Source organism: Passer domesticus, chromosome 8, assembly GCF_036417665.1.
Source record: "Passer domesticus isolate bPasDom1 chromosome 8, bPasDom1.hap1, whole genome shotgun sequence".
Lineage (NCBI taxonomy): Eukaryota > Metazoa > Chordata > Aves > Passeriformes > Passeridae > Passer > Passer domesticus.
The window spans coordinates 685,017-707,875 of NC_087481.1; the positions used below are offsets into that span (position 1 = coordinate 685,017).

Here is a 22,859-nt window from a genome sequence, read left to right on the forward strand (position 1 = left end):
ATCTTCTCCTCAGTCCTGTTTGCTTTTTCCAAGAACCTTTCCTGGTGAACGAGGTGCAGCTTCTGTCACAAGGTGTGCCACCAACTGCAGCTTTCCACACTATGTGTGCAGCACAACACTTGCAGCAAAGCAGGACAAATATTTGAAGAATTTGACAGCTTGTTCTTTTCTTTTCCTTGTGGGCTGGGCAGTTGTGCCATTGGTAAGGTTTTCATTGTTACTGTTCTACCCTAAGAAAACATGACAGGCTACCAAGAACTCTTAGGGAATGCAAGCCTGACTGAATGCAGAGAAACAATCTGCAGAGCCTGCAGCCAGAAGTGGAGAGCTGTGTGATCATCATTCCAACACCCCCAAGGACATCTTGAAAATGATCTAGAAGATGAAAATGGGCTGACAGAGGGAGTTTGTTTCTGTCTTCAGTCCAGATACTTCTACATCTGAAAACAATTCCACAGTCTCCATCTAAATCAAGAGTACAATCAGTTCATTAAAAGCACCAGAATTAACTGTACCTCTCAGGAGATGACTGAAAGAATCTGAAAAGGGAAAATGCAGGAGAAATGCATTTCTCAGCACTGCAGTACTTGCCTACCTGAAACCCTCCTCCATTTCCTCTGCATCCCTGGATCTGGCAGTGTCAGTTCTGTATTCGGTGGCGCCTCCAGCCCTGAATCCCCTCATCTACAGCCTGAGGAACCAGGAGCTCAAGGCTGCAGTGAGGAGACTGATGACTGGACATCTTAGGAAGCATTAAACTGATTGCCAATTTCTGCAAATCACTTGTAATAAAATTATCTTTTATAGCTCTTTTGCTTTGGTTCTTTGATTTCCCTGTTGTTTTCCTTTTTAAATATTCTTCCTAAAGCTGGACGATTGTTTCTGCCATCTCTGACTTTGTTTCTCTCCACCTTCCCTGTGGCCACAGACTGTGACAATGAGGGGCTGCAGTCTCAAAGGTTTTAAAGGAACTAAAGGATCACCCAGCAAAGTTTTCTGCAGAGATCCCACTATTCTTGCCATCTCTGGAGCTGCAGCAGCAATGTCTGTGTGCAGAGCTGGGGCAGATCAGTGCTGGCCCAGCAGCTGTGCCCAGCAGCAGCAGCAGCACTTGGTGTTGGCAGTGCTGCTGCCGTGGCCCTGCCCCGCTGCCCTGGTGGCCCTGGTGTTGCTGCAGGGCCTGAGTGCTCTCGGGGCCGGGCACAGTCCTGGGGGTGGCAGTGCCGGGGCTGCAGCAGGGACAGGCCATGGGCACTGCTGGGGCAGCGCTGACGCCTCAGGCCAGGCCCTGGGGGCTCCAGGCTCCTTGCCCAGGCTCTCTCAAGAACACGGCCAGGCCAATGCTCAGCACAGAAAAGCCCCAGGCTGAGCAGCCCCAGGCTGGCCGTGGGCAGGCTGGGGGCAAACAGCATGGCTGGGGCTCTGCAAGGGCCCTGGGGGAGACGGGAAGGAGCAGCAGAGCAGTGGCTGATCCATCCCCAGTGCGCTGCACAGCCCAGGGCAGCGTCCCAGAGCATCCTCATGGAGCTGCCAAAAACATCCCCCTCTGCAGCCCTGGCCTCTCCCCCAGCTCACACAGGTGCCACATCCTTGCAGGCACAGACACGGCAGCACTGGCTCAGGAGCCCCTGTTTGCATTGCACAGAGCAGGCGGGAGCAGCCCCATGCTGCTGCTGTGGGGACATGAACCTGAGGGAGCACAAATGCCATCAGCCCCTGGGGTCAGCAAGGGCTGGGGGACACCAGGAAAGCACTCAGCTTTGTCCTGGCCTCTGCAGTCAGCCAGAAAGTTTGTTCCCATTAGCTGGGAGATTCCTCTTCCACTGCAGATGCTATTACTCAGAGCCAGGGCTGCCTGACAGCCACCCCCAAACTGCCCTGAGCATTTCCTTGGCTTCACCTTTGCTTTTTTTTCCCCTTTGTTTTTGTACCAAATTCTTCCTCTTGCCACGCCCTGTTCCCTGCCCTGCAAACAGCCCATCCCTGTTTGCCCTTTCATCTCTGGCCCCATTGCAGTTCCTGACTTGGCACCATGGGAACATCCCTTGGGCAGCAGGATCATCCTCCAAGTGCTGCAGGAATTGTCTGCAGGCTCCTGCAGTGCCTGGTGCTGCTCCCTTGCCAGAGGCACCCCAGGCCAGGGGGGCACATCTGGGCTGCTGTGTCTGCCTGTGGGGCTCCCTGTTCTGGGCAATGAGGAGGAGCTGCAGAGGCTCTGCAGGACTGACAGGATGGGCTTTGGGCCTAGGAGGAGAAGCTGAGGCGCCTGGGCTGCTGGAGCTTCTGAAGAGGAGGCCCAGGGCTCATCCTGCACCTGCTGCAAGGGTGGTTTCAGAGAATCCCAGAATCAGCAAGGTTGGAAAAGACCTTGGAGATCATCAAGTCCAACCTGTGCCCTGGCACACCACCTTGTCTCCCCCGGGCCTCCTCTTCTCCAGGATAAACAACTCCAGCTCCCTCAGCCTCTCTTCACAGGACTTGTGCTCCAGACCCTTCACCAGCCTTGTTGCCCTTCTCTGGACACACTCCAGCCCCTCCACGTTCTTGCTAAATTTGGGGTCCCAGAACTTGACACAGCACCCGAGGTGCTGCCCAACCAGCGACCAGCACAGGGGAAGAATTGCTCTCCTGGTCCTGCTGGTGACACCATTCCTGGTCCATAGGAGTGCCAGGGGTTGGATGAGGGAAATGGTCGGGAGGGGGCAGGAGACACAGTCTGATTGACTCTCAACCATGAAGGGTCTTGATTTTCATACCTATTCAGTCTGCATTAGAAGGTGCTGGGGGTCAATATCAACTGGACATTGCTTATATCAATCTATAAACAGGAAAAAAAATTAAACAGAATAAACTGTTCTCTCTGCATTGTTTTCAAGACAGTATATACACTTTGAATACACTTCAGATATCTGTCTAATTAATTACAGAAAACTTGAAAACTTCTGTTATTCCAAATGGCTTTTCTTCTTTGGGCATGTTGAACAAATGTTTATGAGCTTTTCTCACTGAATTCCTGAACTGAAGAGCTCAAGAAAGAAGAGGACTCTGGAGTAGGAAAATTCATCATCAACCTCCAAGTGGCTGAGGATCCATCCCCATCAGAGCAGCAATGAACAGCAATGGGCACAGCTTTGTGGCTACCCCAGCTTTGGGATGGGCCCTGGGCCTGGAGCAGGAGCAGCTCTTGAGGGCCCCAAGGCCGGGGCTCTTGAGCTGCCCTGGGCACATGGGATGGCAGCAGGGGCTGCAGAGCTCTCAGCACCTGAGCCAGTGGGGAGCAGGGCAGCCAGGGAGCCTCCTTTGGCCTTGCCCAGCACCTTCCCCCATGGCTGGGGCTGAGTCCTGTGTGAGCTGCAGCTGCTGCTGTGCCCTTGGCAGGGGCTGAGGCCGTGGGGCCAGTGGCCAGAGCAGCCTGGCCTGAGCAGAGCTGTGGGGCCAGAGCCGGCTGGGCTGGGCTGGGGTGGGGAGAGGCCCTTGGTGCTGCCCAGAGCTCAGGGCAGCTGGCAGAGCTTGCAGGGAGCTGGGCTGGGCTCAGAGAGCCTGCCCCAGAAACCATCAGTGTCCATCTCAGCCTGGCTGGGCGTGCAGGGGCAGGACTCAGCCCAGGCCGTGTGGGGCAGGGCCAGCGTCTGTGCAAGGCATTGAAAACAGGCAAGTGCCCCAGAGAGGAGGCTGCTCTGTGCCCTTGGGGGCATGGACAGAGCAGGGAGGGGACCCAGGACATTTGTCACCGCCAGCCTCTATGCCCAGCCCTTGGCAGCCCTGGCTGCTGAGCCCAGCTTTGCCCTGGGCTGAGTTTGGCTGTGGCCCAGCTCCATCCTCCTGCGGGGCTCAGGGCCTGTTCCCAGCCATGTCCAGCCCTGGCCGGCCTCTCTGCTGGCCCAGAGGCCGGCAGAGCCCGGGCCAGGGCTGTCTGTGCAGGCCCACAGGTGCCAGGGGCTCTGCAGGAGCTGGGAGAGGCTGCCCAGCAGGGAGGCCATGGGGCACAGAGCCCCAAGGCTGCCGTGGGCACCATGGCACAGGGGCCATTCCCAGCCGCAATGCTCCTGGCCTGGGCTGGGCCTGCACAGGGGCTGGGCCACCATGGCTGGGCCAGCACAGGGCCACCAAGGGGCCACACACCCACTGCCGGGGCTGACAGCAAGGCCAGGCACACACAAGCAATTGCTGAGTATGGCCTGCGCTGGCCAGGCCTGACTGTGCCAAAGGCAGAGCTCAGCTGCCCTTGGGGGCTGCAGGAACACTCAGGAGCCCAAAGAGCCTCCATGGCTGTGCTGGAGACCCCGGCTGCAGGAGGGAAATGCAGGGCTGCTGCAGGATGGGGAGGGCATTGAATTCCAGCACACACCTCAGCTCTCTGATGATCCCGGCACCATGCTGGGCCCTGTTTCACACTGGGGCAGAGCAGATGTTGATGGGACAGGAGCCCTGCGGGCCTGGCAGGGACCTGCAGCTTGCAAGGTGCTCTGCTCTCCCTCAGGTGCTCTCAGAGAGATCCAATCCCAGCTGGGCACCTCAGGGCACAAGTGGCACTGCCTGTTCATGGGCACACAGCTGATGTCTGCCTGGAAAGGGGCACAGGTTTTAACACTTGTTACTTTCATAATAAACAAGTGAATCTTTATTATCTGGGTCACTTGAGTGCTTTGAAGAAATGGCAAAGTATTCCCACCAGGAGCAGATATTTCCTGGATCTTCTGGATTCTTCAACTGATGGCAGGAGAAGAAATTCTGATCTTCCCCTCTACATGAGCCACCAATATTCAGTCTAATATTTCATGACCCCGTCCTTCAGGTGTTTGCAGCTCTCCTGTTAAAATGGCCGTGTCTAAGGACATCTCTTCATTAGGGCAGCTGGATCTATGTCCTTCCCCTTGCTCCCAGGTTATTTCCTGCAGCTGTTCTCAGGTCATTCCAATGTGTATCCCAGGCTTCATGCTTTGAGCTTCAGGGACTTGCCCAATTTCTCTGAAGTTTAAATACCTCTCTAGTCAGCATCTTAGTTGTAGTTTTATCTTTTCTATCACCTCTTCTTAAGTCTCTGTCTAAAATCCTTCCTGTATGGCAATCCCTTGTGGATGGTGGACATGTCAGATGTTGCTGGGATGTCTCAATGAGCTGAGGGAAGGGGTTTGATATTTCTTAAATTTTATCATGTTCACATTTTTTATATTGGCCATGAAGAGAAACCCTTCAGTGCCTCTGAGTCTCACTAGTTCCTGGTCTCTCAAAGGGCACAAACCTGATGAGTTGTGGTTCCCACTCCAGTGGCTGCACTTGGACCTCCCTCCATAGCCAGAGCAGAGCTCCCTTGTCCCAGAAAGTGCCTGGCAAAGGAGGGTGAAGGAAACAGGACAGGCTGTGGGGATCAGGGCCAGGGCAGAGCCAGGGAGAAGAATGACTTTTGCATTTGATGGAGCTGTGCCTTCTCTTGGCTTTGTTGGCTGACAATAAATGAACATCCCTCTGTGTCTCAGGCAGCTCCTTCTCCAAGGAAAGCAGGTGGGACTTGGAACCAAGGAGCTGAAATCTGCAGGTGCAGCCTGGGCTGGAGGGAGCTGAGATTTGCACAAGGCTGCTCTGAGTGCCAGGGCTTGGATGGGGGAAATGGTGGGGTGGGGGTAGGGACAGAGTCTGATTGATTGTCAGCTATGAAGGGTGTTGGCTATATCTATTCATATCTATTCAAACTGCATGAGGAGGTACTTGGATTCAGTGCCAACTGGAGATTGCACATATCAATTTATGATCAGGAAAAAAAAAATAGGACCTAAAAAATGTTTTCTCACTCTCTTTGTAAATATTCATTCAATTATACATTCACTTTGAATACACTTATGAAATGTGATGAATTAACCACACAAGATTTGAAAGCTAAAATCAAATTATTCCCAAAGGCTTGGCTTGTTAAGGTGTTCTGAATGTTAATGAGCCCTGGAACACTGAATTCCTGCACTGAAGAGCTGAAGGCTGAACAAGCCTCTGGAGCAGTGAAATCCAGCAGCAGCCTCCAAGTTGCTGAGGATGTCAGCAGCCCCCACTGAGGCCACCCCTGCCCAGAGACCGTGGGGGAATGGGCAGACAAGGAGAGCGTCCCTGGGGCTGGGCCAGCAGAACTCAGAGGCACCAGCAGCTCCAGCTGGGCAATGGAGTGTGGAATGTGGCTGGGAAAGCCCTGCCTGGGCTGTGCCAAGCAGGACAGACAAGCCCTGACTCCCATCCACTAAAAAACTCTCTCAAGGAGACTTTTAATAGGAATTACAATTGTTTGTGTCCTCTGAGTTGGAGGCACTGGAGAAATACCAGTACAAGAGATTCTCGGGAGCTCAAATTAATAAAATAGCCTTTACTGGGAACTTTATAAAATCAGAGAAACTATGGCAAAAGGTTTAATATGACATTCAATCAACAAAAAAAGCACTTCTCAAAGCATTAACTTTTCCCATTCAATTATACAAACTCTAAGACTGTTCAATTTAACGTTGCTCAAAATTTGAAAGAGGAGGGAATTCAAAGAAGACACAGAGTGAGAAAGACGAAAAAGATACAGAGAGGCACAAACACAGAGCTATCAACTCCTGAATTCCAGCAGCGTTCAGATGGAAATGCCAAGAGGAGGTAGGGTCAGGATGTGTGCTCACCTTGTGGTCAGCCTTCAATACCCCTTGATCTTCCTGGGCCCTTCCCCCAGGTGGTACTTGGGCTCATTTGGTCACTCAGGAGCTGGGCTGGGGCTCCAGAAGTGGCTGTGGAGCATTGCCTGTGCTGTGCCAGGGACTGGCAGACACTGCTGGGCTGGGATAGAGGCTCTGGGGGGATTGGGGTTGCAGGGCAGGGCAGTGCTGGGGTTCCAGGGCAGGGCAAGGCTGGACCTGTTGCTTCCTCCCCCACACATGAAATGTTTCCAGCCAACAATCTCCTCCAGTCTGTCACAGTAGGGAATGTTGGAGGTGAAACATCAATTTTGGCAGTGATCACCTGGCTGAGAAGGACAATTCTTTTCCACAGAATTGAAAGCCACAGTTCTTGTTTCATTTCTGGTTTGGTTGCCTGGGTTTGGTTTGATTTTGTTGTTGCTTTTTTTCCTTGCTGTGCCTGCAGTGTCCAGTCAGGAGCAGAGTGACTCTTGCCAAGGAAGTTTGCGGTGCAGTTGCTTAATATTAAATCTGGTTTTTGCTGATCCCTTGCTGGGGATTTTTCAGCGCTCTCAAGCCCTCGTTCATAGCAGCGTGAAGGAGCCCTGGCCCAGGCTCTGGCCCTGGGGGACACGGGGATGCTGCTGGGGGGTCCCTGTCCCCCTGTCCCACCCCCCAGGGCCTCGGCCCCCTGTCCCTGTGTCAGGCTCTGGGGTCGATCTCGTGGAACATACTCTGGGGCAGGCTGTGGTCCCCGGGGGACGGGAGTCTCTTGAGAGTCTCTTGTATCATGTGGTGGAAACCCAGAAAAATAATGGTCAGGAAAAGCCTGGTTTATTGGGAACATTCCTGCATAGCAGACAAGATATAGCCTTGTGCAAATGATTCCATGCAGCATTCACATGTCTAATATATTCTTTTCATCTTCCTGGGGAAGCAGAGTTGCTTTATTTACTCCAAGCAAGATTTTCTCCCTCCTCCCTGGCAAAGAACAAGCTCCCATCCTGGCAGTGCTCAGGGGTTTACTTAAGGCTTATCACACCCACACTAAGGAGAGTGGAGCAGGTTAATTTATCACTTGTTCCAATGACTGACTTGCCCAGCTGCCAGGTTCAAGAGCCCCAGAGTGCCTCAGGTTGTACAGGATCTCAGAAGGAAAAGCTCCATTGAATTCAGCTGCTGCCACACTGGCCCTCTTTGCCTGTCAAACACATTCAGCTGCTCTTGCTCTGCCCTGTCAAAATCCCCCATAAAATACAAGTGAAAATCCCTCCCCACCTGTGAGAAAACACAGTTGGGTTCTGCTCAGGGCATTTCAAACTATGTGGGGTAGTTGTGACCTCCCCTTGCAAAGGCAGCATTTCAGGAAAACCAAAAGTTTCTTTTCAGGGACTCACCAGACTCAGGACACCTTCCGCTAGATCAGGTTGCTCCAAGCCCCATCCAACGTGGCCTTGAACACTTCCAAGGGTAACACAACCACAGCTTCTCTGGAACCTATTTTGCTCCTCTCAGGTCTAAAATCGCACCCAACTTAGCAGCCTCAGAGATAGATTTCTATTCAATAGCTGCATTTTTCTAGGAAAGAAACATGGCAAACCTTGTTTGCATCTGACTTGGCAAAATCAACACAAGCTCTTCAGAAAAGGCTGCTGCCCACTTTTCTTCCTTTTCCCCATTTGGTGGAATATTTTCATTCTGTTGTTGTTTGGAGCAGTATTTTAATCGATCTGGCTGAGGCTGCTGAAAATAGTACAGCAAGTTACCTGTGTGAGAGGTGTAAAACTGAGCTCTTGCACATCCAGTGTTTCTGTTGTTGAAAGTCTTCAATCCCACCTCTCGCTGGGATGAAATAGGTGCTACTAATCCAATTTCTAAAGTATCATGCATCGAGCTGACACTATTTGAAGACTTAAAAATAAGCGCAAATTTAAACAAACCTCTGATCCCTTCCTTTTCCTCTGTTCCACAGTTGATGACAGAAGACAGGAGAGAAAGATTGTTTTGGGAACAATGTTTTCAGGACTCTATAAAGAATATCAAACCTGCTCTGCCACACTCTCAGCTGTTACAACCCCAAAAAGCACCGGTTGTCTTTGCTCACAGAGACACAATTGTGATGGGATTTCTACCACACCACAGGACAGCCAATTTTTGTTTGTTTGTTTTTTTTTTTTTTCCTGGGAATAACTAGAGCACTTCTGGGTAGCAAGGCAAACATGTGCCTCTTCTAATGGCCCTTGAAAGTGGATGTGTGAAATGAGGCAGACAAAGCCAAAGGCCAACTGAACCTGGGATCTCTGAATGGGTCTTGACATTCTTCCCAGGAAGATGAGTGACAATCACTGTTCTGCCAGGGAAAGGACATCTGCTGGCAATGTGGTCTAGAAAATATGCTTTCTGCTCCTCTCAGAGTCAAAATTCCTACCCATTTCTCCGAAGTCCTTCTTAGATAAGGACCATGTTCAGCTGAGTGACAGTGAATCAAAATGGCAAGCCAGGAATACATTGCCCTGCACACAACATCCTCCATTCCCATGGATGGTTTCTCACTGGCACACAGGAGGAAGGAAGGAACACAAATGCATCATTGTATATCAAGTCATACATGTTGAGGGATGAACAGATCTCACGGGGATATGGAAACCTCTCCTGAAAAGCAGTTCAGAGAAATCCTGAGCTGTTTTGTGCTGCTAGGCATGAAGATGCTCGAGATCTTCCACAGGTGCTCAGCAGGCAGTAGGATTGCGGCTGGATGTCACTCTGGAAATGCCAGTGGCTCAGCTGAGAGCTCTGGCAGTGACTGACACTGCACTGAGAGGGGCCACAGTCCTGCAAGGAGCTTTCATCAGGAGCAAACAGCAGCCTGGAGGGTGGGCAATGCTGGATCTGTACCACTGCGTGCTCATCCTTCACCTGAATGTGGAGCTGCCCCCAAAGTTGCCATGCATCACTTTTTCTTTTTCTCCTCTTGGATATATTTTGGAGCAGCTGTTCTATGTGGCTTTTGATGATGAACCTGTGGAAGGCAGCCATTTGCCTGCTGTTCTATCCTCACAACTAGTACTAACTCTTCATTTCCTTTGGTTTTATTTGGGGTTCTTTTACCTATTTGTTTGATTGGTTTGCTGCATGGGTTTGTTTGTTTGTTTGTTTGGGTTTATGTCTGATTTGGCTTGAGTTTTTTGTTTGCTTTTTCATAAATGACTGGTGAAGTTGGCAAAGCCAAACTCAAGATAATGTAAACCAGGATCAGCTTTCCAGAAATTGCTTTTGGCTGGGTTTAGCTGCATGCCCCAGGCTCAGGATCACTAGTATATTTTCAGGTTTTGCTCTGCATATCAGCCTGCCCAGACTCCGCTTGGTCTTTCACGAATGGAGAAGACAATGGACATTGTGCCAAGCTTCCTTTCAAACTGAAAAACCTGGGACAGCATGACAGAAAATAAGAAAAAGAAATCACCAGTTAGAACAGAACCAGTGTCCCACCATCTTCCTCTCCACTGTTATTAATTTTGTACATTTAGAGGCAAACGTGGGTCTAAAGCTTACATCTCTCAGTTCCTGATGCTATTTGCTACCCTTCAGCCTTGACTCGCCCTGATGTGACTGACTGCTGGGCAAGTGGGGCTGGGGATGCTCAGCCTGGAGAGAGGAGACACTGGGCGGCCTCACTGTGGTTGTGCAGGACTGGAAGGGTCCCACAGGAAAGAAGGGGACAGAGTGTTCAGCAGGGCCTGTGCTGACAGGACAAGGGGGGATTGGCTTTCAACTGCAGCAGGTTGATTGAAGCTGCATCTAAGGAAGCTGCTCTTTTCCACTGGGGGTGGTGGGGCACTGGCCCAGGCTGTGCACAGAGGCTGTGCATGCCCCATCCTTGGCAACAGGGCTCTGAGCAGCCTGTTCTGGGGGAAGACTGCTCAGCTGGGAACAAGATGTTGTTCTTCAGGCTCCCTTGCAAGCCCAACCGTTCAGGGACTCCATCATTCCATGGTCTCCACTGTCCACTTCAGATGGAGCCTGGGAACTGTGATGTCACAGTCCACGCTCCAGCTGGAACGTCCAGCGCCCAGCAAAGGGCACAACACAACCCTTGGCCGCTGTGTTGACATGCTCTGCACCTTGCTCCTGCCCTCGCCTTTCACTCTTCTTATCCCCCCGATACCCCCATCATTCCTGACAGCTCCTGACTGCCTGGATTTCATCATCCAGCCCTGCAGGATGCTCCCCTTTGTTCTGAGGAAGGTATGGTGCCATTCCATGGAGGTGGACACTCCCCACCTGCCTGGGTGGGCTGGAGCTCTGTGGGGATGGAGTGGGACAGGGACCCCACTCTGAGGTTTTGTTACCTCTGCAGGCTGTCCTAGACAGAGAGGAGGAGATGGAGTTAGATACAAAGATTGATATGGAGGAGGAGATGGAAATAGAAGGAGAAGACCCTGGAGAGGAAGTGATGGACGTGGATGAGGATGAGGAAGAAGAGATGGATGTGGATATGGAAGAGTCCATTGAGGACATGGATATTGATTAAAAAGGTGAGGAAGAGGCCATGATCTTGGCATGAAGACCAATGCCAGCAGCAGGACAGGCTGCGTGGATCTCCTGCTGCCAGGCTGGGGCTGGGCTGGGTGCTCCCTGCTCAGGGACATTGTACCCAGGGCACTGGATTCTGGTGGCCATCCACAGCCTGTCCTGTGCCTGCTTTGCTCCACACAAGCTCCATGCCAGACCCAGCCAGGCTCAGTTCTGGTGGCAGAGTCCTGCTGCTGGGCCAGCATGTGCCAGCCTGGGGGCACATGCAAGAGCCCTCTGTGCCTGACTGGAGTGACCGTGGCATTTGCTTTTCTTCCAGGACCAGTGGACATCATGGACAGAGATGCCACTCTTTTGTACATACGTTTTAGATGTTGTTGTTTTCTTTAGGATATAGGTTTTTGGGCCTATTTTTGTCTTCTGTAAATATGTTTCTTTTTTTTTTTTTTTTGTTAGATAGGTTTTTATGTATATATGTTCTATCGATTGTTGTTGTTACAAATATTCTTGCAATGTAAATCTATTCTGTATTTTTGCTGCTGTTCTTCTGTAATAAACAAATTTTATTTTTCACACCCCAGTTCTCCTTGCATTTGCTTCAGGCACAGGCAGCATTTTGCAAAGTTGTGCTTTCCACTTGCTACAGGTTCGCAGGGCTGGAGGTCCCTGGCACAGCCACCCCAGGAGTGGGGGTCCCTGTGCACAGAGGGGTCCCACTGACAGAGGTGAGCCTCTCCTTGCAGTTTCTCTGGACACACTTGGGAGCTGTAGGGGCAAAGCCCAGCGTGCCCTGGCCCATGGATCCCATGTTGGAGCAGGGTTGAGCCTGTGTGCTCCTGCAGAGCCTCAGCCATGGCTCTTCCCGGGGCAGCCCCAGGGCTAAGGAGTGAGCACTGGGCTGTGGGCAAGCCCTGCTCCTGGGCACCCTGAGGGGCTGGAGCCAGCCTGGAGGGAGCCTCAGCCCTACATGGACCAAGATTTCCTTTGGAAACCCTCTCTGTCCCCAGACTCTGCTGAGCACAACAAGAATTGATCCTCCTAGTTCAAGGTGTGACCTTCATTGGCACAAATGTGTCCCTTGCACTTTCTAGCACAGCAAATGTCAGTGCTTGTAATCCCTGTTCTGCACACTCTGCTCAGGCAGCAAAACATCTGAACCTGAGGGAACATCTGGCATTAACATCAACCTGCAGAGAGCTCCAGGGGGAGAACCTACCCCCAAGCACCACGAGAAATACTTGACACTGACAGTCTGGGGCAGAGCTGAAACTAAAGTATTTTAATGCCAAGAGAGAGGATTTTTATTGCTGAATTCATTCTGCAAGAACAAGAATGGAAGCTTTTGGTCTCCTCACCAGCCACCGATGTGTATTGCCAAGGTTTGCTTCTGGCTTATGACTGATTTTGATGACTCTGTTCAGAACTCTGATGTCGTTCCTAGCTAAGGTGCAGAGATGATATTTCAGAGCCAGATGAGCTCAGCACATCTTGTGCAATGCAGAATTTCCAGAGCCAGACATTCAGGCCATTGAAACTGATACTTTTTCATCTCCGTGCAAAGATCAGTATTAGGACATCAATGATGTACCACACACTTCTCAGAGCTGTCCCTTTCATCCAGCTCTCCCCAGTCACTTCACAGACTTCACTCTAAGCAGTTTCTGATAGAGCTCAGTAGCACATGGGATTTAATCCTGCTTTTCTTCATCTTCTCCAGAGCTGTCTCCAGACACGGTGTGTGGGCACTGTCTGGCAGCAGCAGCATTAACGTGTCACCTCCCTGACACTGAGGTTCATGTCACAACTTTTCATCAAAAGCAGCAAATCAATGATTCCCACTGGGTCCCACACAGATCCATGGGGAGTTTGTGTGGCTGCAGTTCCAGCACCAGCCCTGGTGCTCAGAATTTCAGGAGGAGATACAGAAGGAATCAGCCATTCATAGAGAACAACATGAGTTTGCAGGGCCCAGATCCCCACAACAGAGTCCCCAGACTCTGCATTTACACTTTGGCCTCTGTGCCTTACTTTTCCTCTCACTAAAGTCCTGACAGTTTATCTCATGCTCAGGTTCCCAAGATAATTCAAAGCAGCTTTAGGAGCAGGGATATATGGGAACTGTCCCAAGGCTCAACAAAATTTCTCTCCTCAGGCCTGACAATTCCAGTTAAGGAGAGAGGAAAAGCCTGCATGAAAGAGGTGTGAAATCAAAGCAGTAATCAAATTGAGGTATAATGAGAGCAGCTGAAGAGGTTTTCAGTGTTCAGAACAAGATTAGCAGCTCCAGGCACAGGAGGGATGTGACATTTTCCCCGTTGTAACAACTCTGTCATGCAAATTGCATCTCAAATCCTTCTCCCCAGCTCTGGGACCTGTTCAGCCACAAACGTGGTGCTGAATTTTTAAAGCAAAGTGGAAGCTGGTCAGAGAGGTGGTTTGCAAATAAAAATCACAGAGGGCAGTTTGGAAGCACCAGCTGGAGCAGAGAGAGGCAGAGCCTGGCCCTGGGGGGCAGCACAGCCACACAACACATGCCTGAAACTTTAAGAAATTAAAGAACTTGCCACTGGTTTTCCCTCAGGAGCTACAGAAGGTGCTTTATGGAATCCCTGCCTCCTTCACACTGCATCAGCATGCAGGAGAGCGCAAGGATGAAGATTACAGCACCTGCTGCTACTGCTTCCATCTCCTGACTCAAATCTCACCAAAATCTGTCACGATTGGGCCTTTCCAAAGTCTCAGATTCACTTGGTCCTTGCAGGATTTTGGTTCTGAGGAGCATGAAGGGAGATAAAGGCACTTGCAGACACCAGAGATGCAGTTGGTGCCTGAGGTGCATTTCACTGCCCAGGTTAGTGCCTCTAAAACCATCAAAAGCAGCCCCTTTACAGCACCAAGCCAAGAGCAGAACTCCAGGGCCTGCACTCTTGCTTCGGCAAGAACCCCTTGTGTGAGGACACGAGGCTTGACTCCATTTTCATCAGAAGGCTGATTTATTATGTTATATATTATACTAAAATACTACATTACAACTACACTAAAAGAACAGAGAGAAGAAGATCAGAAGGCTACAAAGACAAGAATAGAATAGGAATGAATAACAAAAATCCTGTGACTGCTCACAGCCTTGGCACAGGTGGCTGTGATTGGTCACTGATTGAAAACAATCCACGTGGACCAATGGAAGATTCACCTGTGGCACTCCACAGCAGCAGATAGTTACTGTTTACATTTCTTTCCTGAGGCTCTCAGCTCCTCAGGACAGGAAAAATCCCAGCAGAGGCTTTTTCCCTAAAATATCATGGCTACATCTCACCCTTTAAAATTTATTAAATTAAATAGAAAAAGAAATGTTTGCAATCTCTTCTACTGGGCCCTTGCAGACGAGAGAACAAACACCTCTTGAGGTTCATCTGTTGCCAATCAAAATCTCAATCAACTGCTGATGTGGAATGGTCAGGGAAATTCTTCACCTGTAGAACATTCAGGGAAATTCTTCACTTATCAAACATCACATTCTATCATATCACTAAAACAATCTTAAAAAATAAGAAAATGCAAAAACTCATGCAAACAAAGTTCATTGTTTCAAGTCCAAACAGCTGAATTTCAGGACAGAGTCCATGGACTGAAGATGTTCTTCTTTGACATCTCTGGAAGTCCCCTTTGGTCCTGAAACAGGCTTGCAGAATTCTGAAAGAAAGAACTGCTAAAGAGAATCAATCAACAAGAATCATCAAAAATCCATTGACAGTCATCAAACAATTCAGAGAGAAAATTCTGGAATGCCCTGGCCACAGCCCTTCATTGAACCACTTGGGCTGAGGCTAACTTTTGGCTTTTCAATGCTTTTGAGCTGCTAGCTCTTTCCACTTTTCTTTATTAATTTTTTTTTTTTTTTTTTTTTGAAAAGAAGAAGAGTGGCAGCAGCAGAGGGTCTCTAGGACCTTTGGGTGGCCCTGGTCCTGGTGGGCGGACTAGAGAACCCAGACCTGGCTCACAGAATGGTGGCCCAGGTCCCTGCGGGGAAAGCAAAGTCCCCAAACCCAGCACTGGACGGGGCGGAGGCCCCGGCCCAGGGAAATGAGCCAAACGGCCCAGAACCGGCCTGTGAGGCGGGCTCTGTGTGCTCAGAACCTGGCAGGACCATGCTGCCAGCGTCTTGAGAGCAGAAATGACCCAATGCTTCCTCCCCCCAGCAGCACCGGTGCACACCGGCAGCTCGGAAAGAGAAGCTTTCTCAGGAATTGTCATCCCAGATGTGAGGGTTTCTTGTCCCCAGAGCAAGCGAGCAATGCTTGCTTTGCTCTGTGTCTCTTGCTCCTGCAAGGCAAATGCCACTGCTCCTGCTTTCTGCCCCTCGGCACCCCCATCCCCACTGGGCTGGGAACCAGAGGCAGATGCCACAGGAGCCAACTCCCCCACGCCACTGGGGCGCTTGGGGGAAGGCAGGCACCCCAACCCCTAGGGAGACGCCCCCGACCACACGCGAAATGGCCCAGAAACCACACTGATTTTGAACACAGCCAGCCGAACTGCTCCTGCGGTGAGCTGGCGGGCCGTGCCCTCTCCACGGAGGGACAGACTGTTCACAGGGTCTGATGCGAAGGTCGGAGCTCTGGAAGGCAGCGGGACAACTGGGGTGGGTGGTGCGGGCAGCACAGGCGCTGGTGTCGGCTCTTGAGGCGGTCCCGTGGGCTCAGCACCATTCTTGGCATGCTCTTTCACTGCAATTGGGTTGGCAGGGAGCAGCGGGACTGGCACGGGCAGCGGGGGCGCATCCCCCGCCGGGCTGGGCGCAGCAGCCGAGTCTCCTTTGGGGTCCGGACTCTGCAGCGCAGGCGCAGCCATCAGAGCCGGCGGAGCCGGCCCGAACAGCAGGCTCGCGGGCGGAGCCGCGGGGTCCAGCGCCTCCCGCGGGGCCGGCTGAGGCGGACCCGCGTCCCCCCGGAGTGGGGGGAGCGGAGAATTCCGCGGCGAAGCGGGCAGGGCCGGCTCCCCATCCCCCCCAAGAGAAAGAGCGGGGGGGTAAGGCAGCTCTGCCTGCTCATGCTCCAAGGGAGCGGAGAAAAACTTTTGCTCAGCTGTGGGCAATGCGGGGGGGCTGCGAACCCGCTGTTTGTCTTCTTTGAGAGGCTCCCCTCCTGCCGAACCTGGTGGAAACGGAGCGCGACCGCGCCACCGAGCCACGATGTCCCCCGCAGCCTCCCTTTTTTTCAAAATACAGAATAAGAGGGCTTGGAACACTGAATACATTATCGGGCATTTAACACCCTGGTGCTCTGTCCACTCAACAGTCCATGAACTCCCAAAGATCTAAATCGAGGGAGTATGTCACATTTGTAAAAAATCTATGAAATTTTGCCCATCTGAAAGCCTGATAATAATGTTTCTTCATAAAAATCAAATTGTGTCCCCATTTGCGCCAGAGTTCAATAACTTTCTCCTCTGACGCATTAAACAGAACCTGAGCTTCCGAAGGTATATTTTTCCAACTTTCCTCCCACCTTCTGTGAATGGCAGGATCTTCAGGAAGGGAAAATATAACAGTACCTTTAGACAGTGTCCTTGTGGATCCAGCTGTGCAGCTCTGCTGCTCTGCGGTCTCTTGACACAATGTCCAGGAAAGTCCAACGGTTCTCCTGTTCGCCTTGGCTGTGAACTCTGCCCATCTTCAGGGTCTCGTTTCTTCAGCTCCAGGCTGGACTCTGTGGTCACTCCGGGGGTTGCCATCAATTTCACACGTCCAGGGGTCACCAATTGATGTTTAGGCTGCCCTTTGTGTGAGGACATGAGGCTTGACTCCATTTTCATCAGAAGGCTGATTTATTATGTTATATATTATATTAAAATACTACATTAAAACTATACTAAAAAGAACAGAGAGAAGAAGATCAGAAGGCTACAAAGACAAGAATAGAATAGGAATGCATAACAAAAATCCTGTGACTGCTCACAGCCTTGGCACAGGTGGCTGTGATTGTTCACTGATTGAAAACAATCCACGTGGACCAATGGAAGATGCACCTGTGGCCTTCCACAGCAGCAGATAGTTATTGTTTACATTTCTTTCCTGAGGCTCTCAGCTCCTCAGGACAGGAAAAATCCCAGCAGAGGCTTTTTCCCAAAAATATCATGGCTACATGTTCCCACCATGGATCACAGAGAATGTGGGCCACCAGGGCTGTGCCCAGCGTGGGTCCTGCAGTGGGGGATGGAGATGGAGCAGCACACGAAGCTCTTCCCGCACTCGGGGCACTTGCAGGGCTTCCCTCACCGGTGCCTCCGTTGATGTTGGGTCAAGTTAGAGCTGCTGGAGGAGCTCTTCCCACACTGGGGACACTCGTAGGGCCTCTCCCCACTGTGGGTGGGTGGGTGACGAGGGTGGAGTTGTGCCTGAATCCCTTCCCGCAGTCGGGGCAGCAGAAGGGCCTCTCCTCCGTGTGAATCCGATAGTGCCAGAAAAGATGGGAGCGGATCCAAAACCCCTTCCCACACCCGGAACACTCGTAGGGTCTCTCCCCAGAGTGGATATTTTGGTGGTAGATCAGGTTGGTGCGAAGTCTGAAGCTCTTCCTGCATTCCCCACACTCGTAGGGCCGTTCCCCACTGTGGATCACCTGGTGCCTGATCAGGCTGGAGCTGCACCTGAAGCTCTTCCCACACTCCAAGCACTTGTGGGGCTTCTCTCCATCATGGAGCTGCTCATGGACTACCAGCTCTGAGCTCTGGCTCCATCTCCGGCCGCCTTCCCGGCCCAGGGTGGGTTTTTCCTCCTCAGATCCCCGTGATCTGCGTTTGCAGCCCCTCCTCGTGCGGCATCTCCGGGGCTTTTCCTCCCCGTTGGGTTCCTGCGCCGTGGAGCCGCTCAAAATGGCCTCTGCCACGAGATTCTGCTGTGCTGAGCTGGGAGATGGAGCAGGAGAGAGGGGGAAAGGGGCACTGACTTCCTCCTCACCTGCCTCACTGTCCCAAGGGCATTTTCCTCTTTCTCACAGCCTCCCAGGGGTTGGCAATGAGAAATCATGGTTTGAGGAAAATAAGGGATGAGCACGTTGAATTTGAAGGTCCGTCTGCCCGAGCCCACCTCGAGAAGTCACCGGCCATCTGGGCTCCAGAAAAACCTCCCAAACACCAAGGTTTAGCCCTAAAAATCCTACCAAGAGCTCCCTGTCCCTTGTCCCTCCCCTCTGCTCTTCGGAGTTCCCCTGTCCCAGCTGCTGGGGTCACGCTTGCATTGGGGGTCCCCCTTCTCCTCGGTGCCCGCCCTCTCCAGGCTGCTGGCAGTCCCAGCAATCCCAAAAGCTGCCCCCTCTTCGCTCTGCCCATTCAGGGGTGCCGGGGCTTTTGGGGCTCCCTTTTGGGCTGCCTTCTCCCCTCATTCTCTGCTCTGGGCTGCTTTGGAGCCCTGCCAGCTGCAAACATCCCCCCCAAAAAACCCCAAAGCCAGGCACCCCCGGGATATTCGGGCTGTGCTCCCTCTCCCCGGGCACCTGCGGGATGGGGGGTGATGCTCCCGGGGCTGCGGCAGCTTCAGGGACCACCAAGGCCACGAGATTCTCCCTCTCCTCTTCTGCTGCTGCTCGGCCTCTTCCTCCCTCCCTCCTCCTCCTCCTCCTCCTTTCCCGTTCCTGAAGGTTCTCCTGAAGGCTGAACCATGAGGGGAAAAGGGGCAAGGAAAGGGCGGGAACCGTGAGGGGAAAGGGGGCAAGGAAAGGGCGGGAACCGTGAGGGGAAAGGGGGCAAGGAAAGGACGGAACCGTGAGGGGAAAGGGGGCAAGGAAAGGGCGGGAACCGTGAGGGGAAAGGGGGGCAAGGAAAGGGCGGAACCGGTCGGGGGAAAGGGGGCAAGGAAAGGGCGGAACCGTGAGGGGAAAGGGGGCAAGGAAAGGGCGGGAACCGTGAGGGGAAAGGGGCGGGCTCAGGCCAAGGCCGGCAACTGTGAGGGGACACTCTGGGAGGCGGCACTCTGCAAACAGAACTGCAAGGGACTGAGCATGGATGGGAAGAAAGCAGTAAGTCTGAAAGTTTTATTTGCTATCAAATACATCTCACACACCCAGCCCCATGCAATCCCCGTACCTCTGCACTAAACTGGGATCCCACTTCTCCCAGTGTCATTCTAACCCCATGTCAGCCTGGTGGCTTTGGAGTCGAGTGACTTTGTTGTGGGATTGAGTTTTTTGAGGTGGGAAGAAGCAAATCCCTGGTGCTATGGAGCCTTCATTCAACAATTGAGTTGTTTTCATTGGGGCTGAGTTATTCTGAAGTAACAGACCCATCCCACTTGGCTTTTGGACTGCAAAGATTGAGAAGAGAAAAAAAACATTAAGGCCAAACCAAAAGGAGGAGCAGCCAGATGTGTTCCCACCATGGATCACAGGAAATGTGGGTCACCAGGGCTTTGCCCAGCGTGGGTCCTGCAGTGGGGGATGGAGCTGGAGCAGCGCACGAAGCTCTTCCCGCACTCGGGGCACTCGCAGGGCTTCCCTCACCGGAGCCTCCGTTGGTGTCTGGTCAAGTGAGAGCGCTGTGAGAAGCTCTTCCCACACTGGGGACACTCGTAGGGCCTCTCCCCAGTGTGGATGCGCCGGTGGGTGACGAGGTGGCAGTTGTGCCTGAATCCCTTCCCGCAGTCGGGGCAGAGAAAGGGCCTCTCCTCTGTGTGACTCTGATAGTGCTGGAATAGATGGGAGCGGATCCGAAACCCCTTCCCACACTCGGAACACTCGTAGGGCCTCTCCCCAGAGTGGATCTTTTGGTGGACAATCAGGCTGGAATGCTGGCTGAAGCTCTTCCCACACTCCCCACACTCGTAGGGCCGTTCCCCTGTGTGGGTCCTCTGGTGCCTGATCAGGGTGGAGCTCTTCCTGAATCTCTTCCCACATTCCTCACACTCGTGGGGCCTCTCCCCAGTGTGGAAGAGCCAGTGGGTGACAAGATGGGAGTTCTGCCTGAAGCCCTGCCCGCAGTCGGGGCAGCAGAAGGGCCTCTCCTCTGTGTGCGTGCACTGGTGCACGAAGAGATCAGAGCTGGTCTGAAACCTCTTCCTGCACTGATCACACTCATAGGGCCGTTCCCCAGTCTGGGTCCTCTGGTGCCTGATCAGCTGGGAGCTCCACCTGAAGCTCTTCCCACACTCCAAGCACTTGTGGGGTTTCTCCCCATCAGGAACCTCCTGATGGACCACCAGCTCCGAGCTCTGGCTCCATCTCTGGCCGCCTTCCCGGCCCAGGCTGGCTCTTTCCCCCTCAGATCCCCGCCATCTGTGTTTGCAGCCCCTCCTCGTGCGGCATCTCCAGGGCTTTTCCTCCCCGTTGGGTTCCTGCGCCGCGGAGCCGCTCAAAACGGCCTCTGCCACGAGGTTCTGCCGCAGGGATTTGTCCTCCCTGCTCTCCATGCTCAGCTCCTGCTCTGGGGGAGGAAGGACAAGGACAGGATGGCATTTGCCTCCGGGCCACAGGCAAGGGCAAGGAGATGCCCCCAGGCTGTCCTGCAGCCGGGGCGGTGCTGGGCTGGGAGATGGAGCAGGAGAGAGGGGGAAAGGGGCACTGACTTCCTCCTCACCTGCCTCAGTGTCCAGGGACATATTCCTCTCTCTCACTGCCTCACAAGAAGTGGCAATGGGAAATCCTGGTTTGGGGAAAACAAGGGATGAGCACATTGACTTTGAAAGTCTTTCCTCCCAAGTCCCTCTCTACAAGTTACCGGGCATCTGGGCTCCAGAAAAACCTCCCAAACACCAAGATTCAGCCTTGAAAAAGCCTCCCAGGAATTCCCCGGCCCTGCTCCCTCCTCTCTGCTCTTTGGGAGTTCCCCCTCTCCCAGCTGCTGGGGTCACGCTTGCATTGTGGGTCCCCCTTCTCCTCGGTGCCCACCCTCCCCAGCCTGCTGGCAGTCCCAGCAATCCCAAAAGCTGCCCCCTCTTCGCTCTGCCCATTCAGGGGTGCCGGGGCTTTTTGGGCTCCCTTCTCCCCTCATTCTCTGCTCTGGGCTGCAGGGGCTCCAAGGAGTCCCCCCTGCCCCTCTCCAGCCTCTGCAGGCTCCCGCCCATGGCGGCGCTCCCCCCTCTCTGGGCTCCCCACTTTGGGCTCCTGGGGGACACAGGGCTCTGCTCCTCCAGGCTGCCTCTGCCGCCAGCCACCACCACCACCCCCCAATGTCCCCCCAAGGGGCTTTTTCTGCCCTGCCTTGGAGTTCTTCATTCTCCAAACATCCCCCCAAAAAATCCCAACCCAGGCACTCCCCAGAATATTTGGGCTGAGCTCCACCTCCCCGGGCACCTCCAGACTTCCCATGTGCCTGACCCTGGGACGACCTGGAACACCTTGGACCCCCATTCCAGCCTTTCCCTGCCCCCAGCCCCACCCTTCTGCAAAACCAGACACGCCCTGAACTCCCCCTTCCTGAACATCCTGGGTGTCCCTATACCATGTCCCACCTTTTTTGGGAAACCCTGGACTCCCCTTTCCTGGGCTCCAGGCCCCCTGGAACTCCCTTCTGCCTCTTCATGTCCCTGCCCCCCATTTCCGTGACCCTGAGCCCCTCCTGCACCCCCATTCCTGAGACCCGAGACCCCCTTTTACCTCATTGCCCAGAACTGAGACCCCCCTGCACCCCCTTATCTGGCACCAACTCAACTTCCCCTGGCCCCCGCCTCTCCCAGCACCCAGCCCCACCCTTTTCCCTGACCTGGGATCCCTGGGCCCCCATTCCTGCATTTTCCAGCCCCCAGACCCTCCTTTTTTCACTCCCAGGACATCCCGGTACCCCCTTTCCTGGGCACAGGATTCCCTGCACACCCCATCCCAGCTCTCCCAGTCCCTGCACCCCCTTTCCTTGACTCTGAGCCCCTGAACCTCCTTCCCAGCTCGGCCAGGTCTTCAAGTCCCCCTTTCCTTGGCCTCTTGACCCCCCTGGATCCCCAGTCTCTCACGTTCAGCCCCCCAGCTCTCCAATCTCGCTGTCCCCCCAGTTCTGCACTCCCTGCAGTACCTGGCAGTGGCGCTGTCGCAGCCCGGCCCTGTCGCCGCGTCCTCTCAGTGCCCATTCGGGCCCTGTCCGCCCAGCCCGACACGGTCGACTGCGGGGGACACTCCCCTGTGCCCGGGCTACAGGAGAGCGGCCGGGGCTGCCAGCCCTAAACCACAGGAGCAGCTGGCAGACGCTGCTGCAGGAAGAAAGGGCCCACTCTGGGCAGGGTAAAGCCAAGGTTTATTTCAGGGCTCAGGGCAGCTCTGACCCAACCTGCTGCACACAGCACACACTCAGCCCCTGCACCAGCTTGGAAAGGGGGGCGCAAACAAGGCAAAGATACATCCAACAACCAATGGGGGAAACGGGGGCTGTGCAAACCAGGCAGATGGACATGAAGGAGCACAAATGAGGAAGCACCTTAAGGGAGGGCCCTGACCTCTGCCCAATCACTCCACGCCCCTGTGGGAAGATTCTGGAAAGAGGGGAAGGGAGGCCGAGGGATTGACAGGGGCCCAGGGAGGAGACTGGGGAATGGCTCTGCAGCCACAGGGAGGATTGACATGGGGGAGGAGGGAAGTCACTTGGGGCAAAGCATTTTCAGGAAAGAAGTGGGGCTACATCAGGGAACCATTGCAAACTGAGAACAAGGAGAATAAAACACAATACAACACGGCCCGGGGTCCCCCAGTCCTTGATTGTGGGGGACGTGGACGG

At 53.4% G+C, this 22,859-nt stretch overlaps 1 protein-coding gene across 1 annotated transcript; it reads right to left on the reverse strand.

The window, feature by feature from the left end:
* Nucleotides 1-19,659: 19,659 nt before the first annotated feature.
* On the reverse strand, nt 19,660-21,695 carry LOC135306028 (zinc finger protein 239-like). The gene is made up of 2 exons (XM_064429593.1): nt 21,600-21,695; nt 19,660-20,382 (listed from the first exon to the last, which is right to left on the reverse strand). The coding sequence occupies exons 1-2, from the start codon at nt 21,693-21,695 to the stop codon at nt 19,660-19,662; spliced, it is 819 nt and encodes a 272-aa protein (XP_064285663.1).
* Between the last annotated feature and the right edge of the window lie 1,164 nt (nt 21,696-22,859).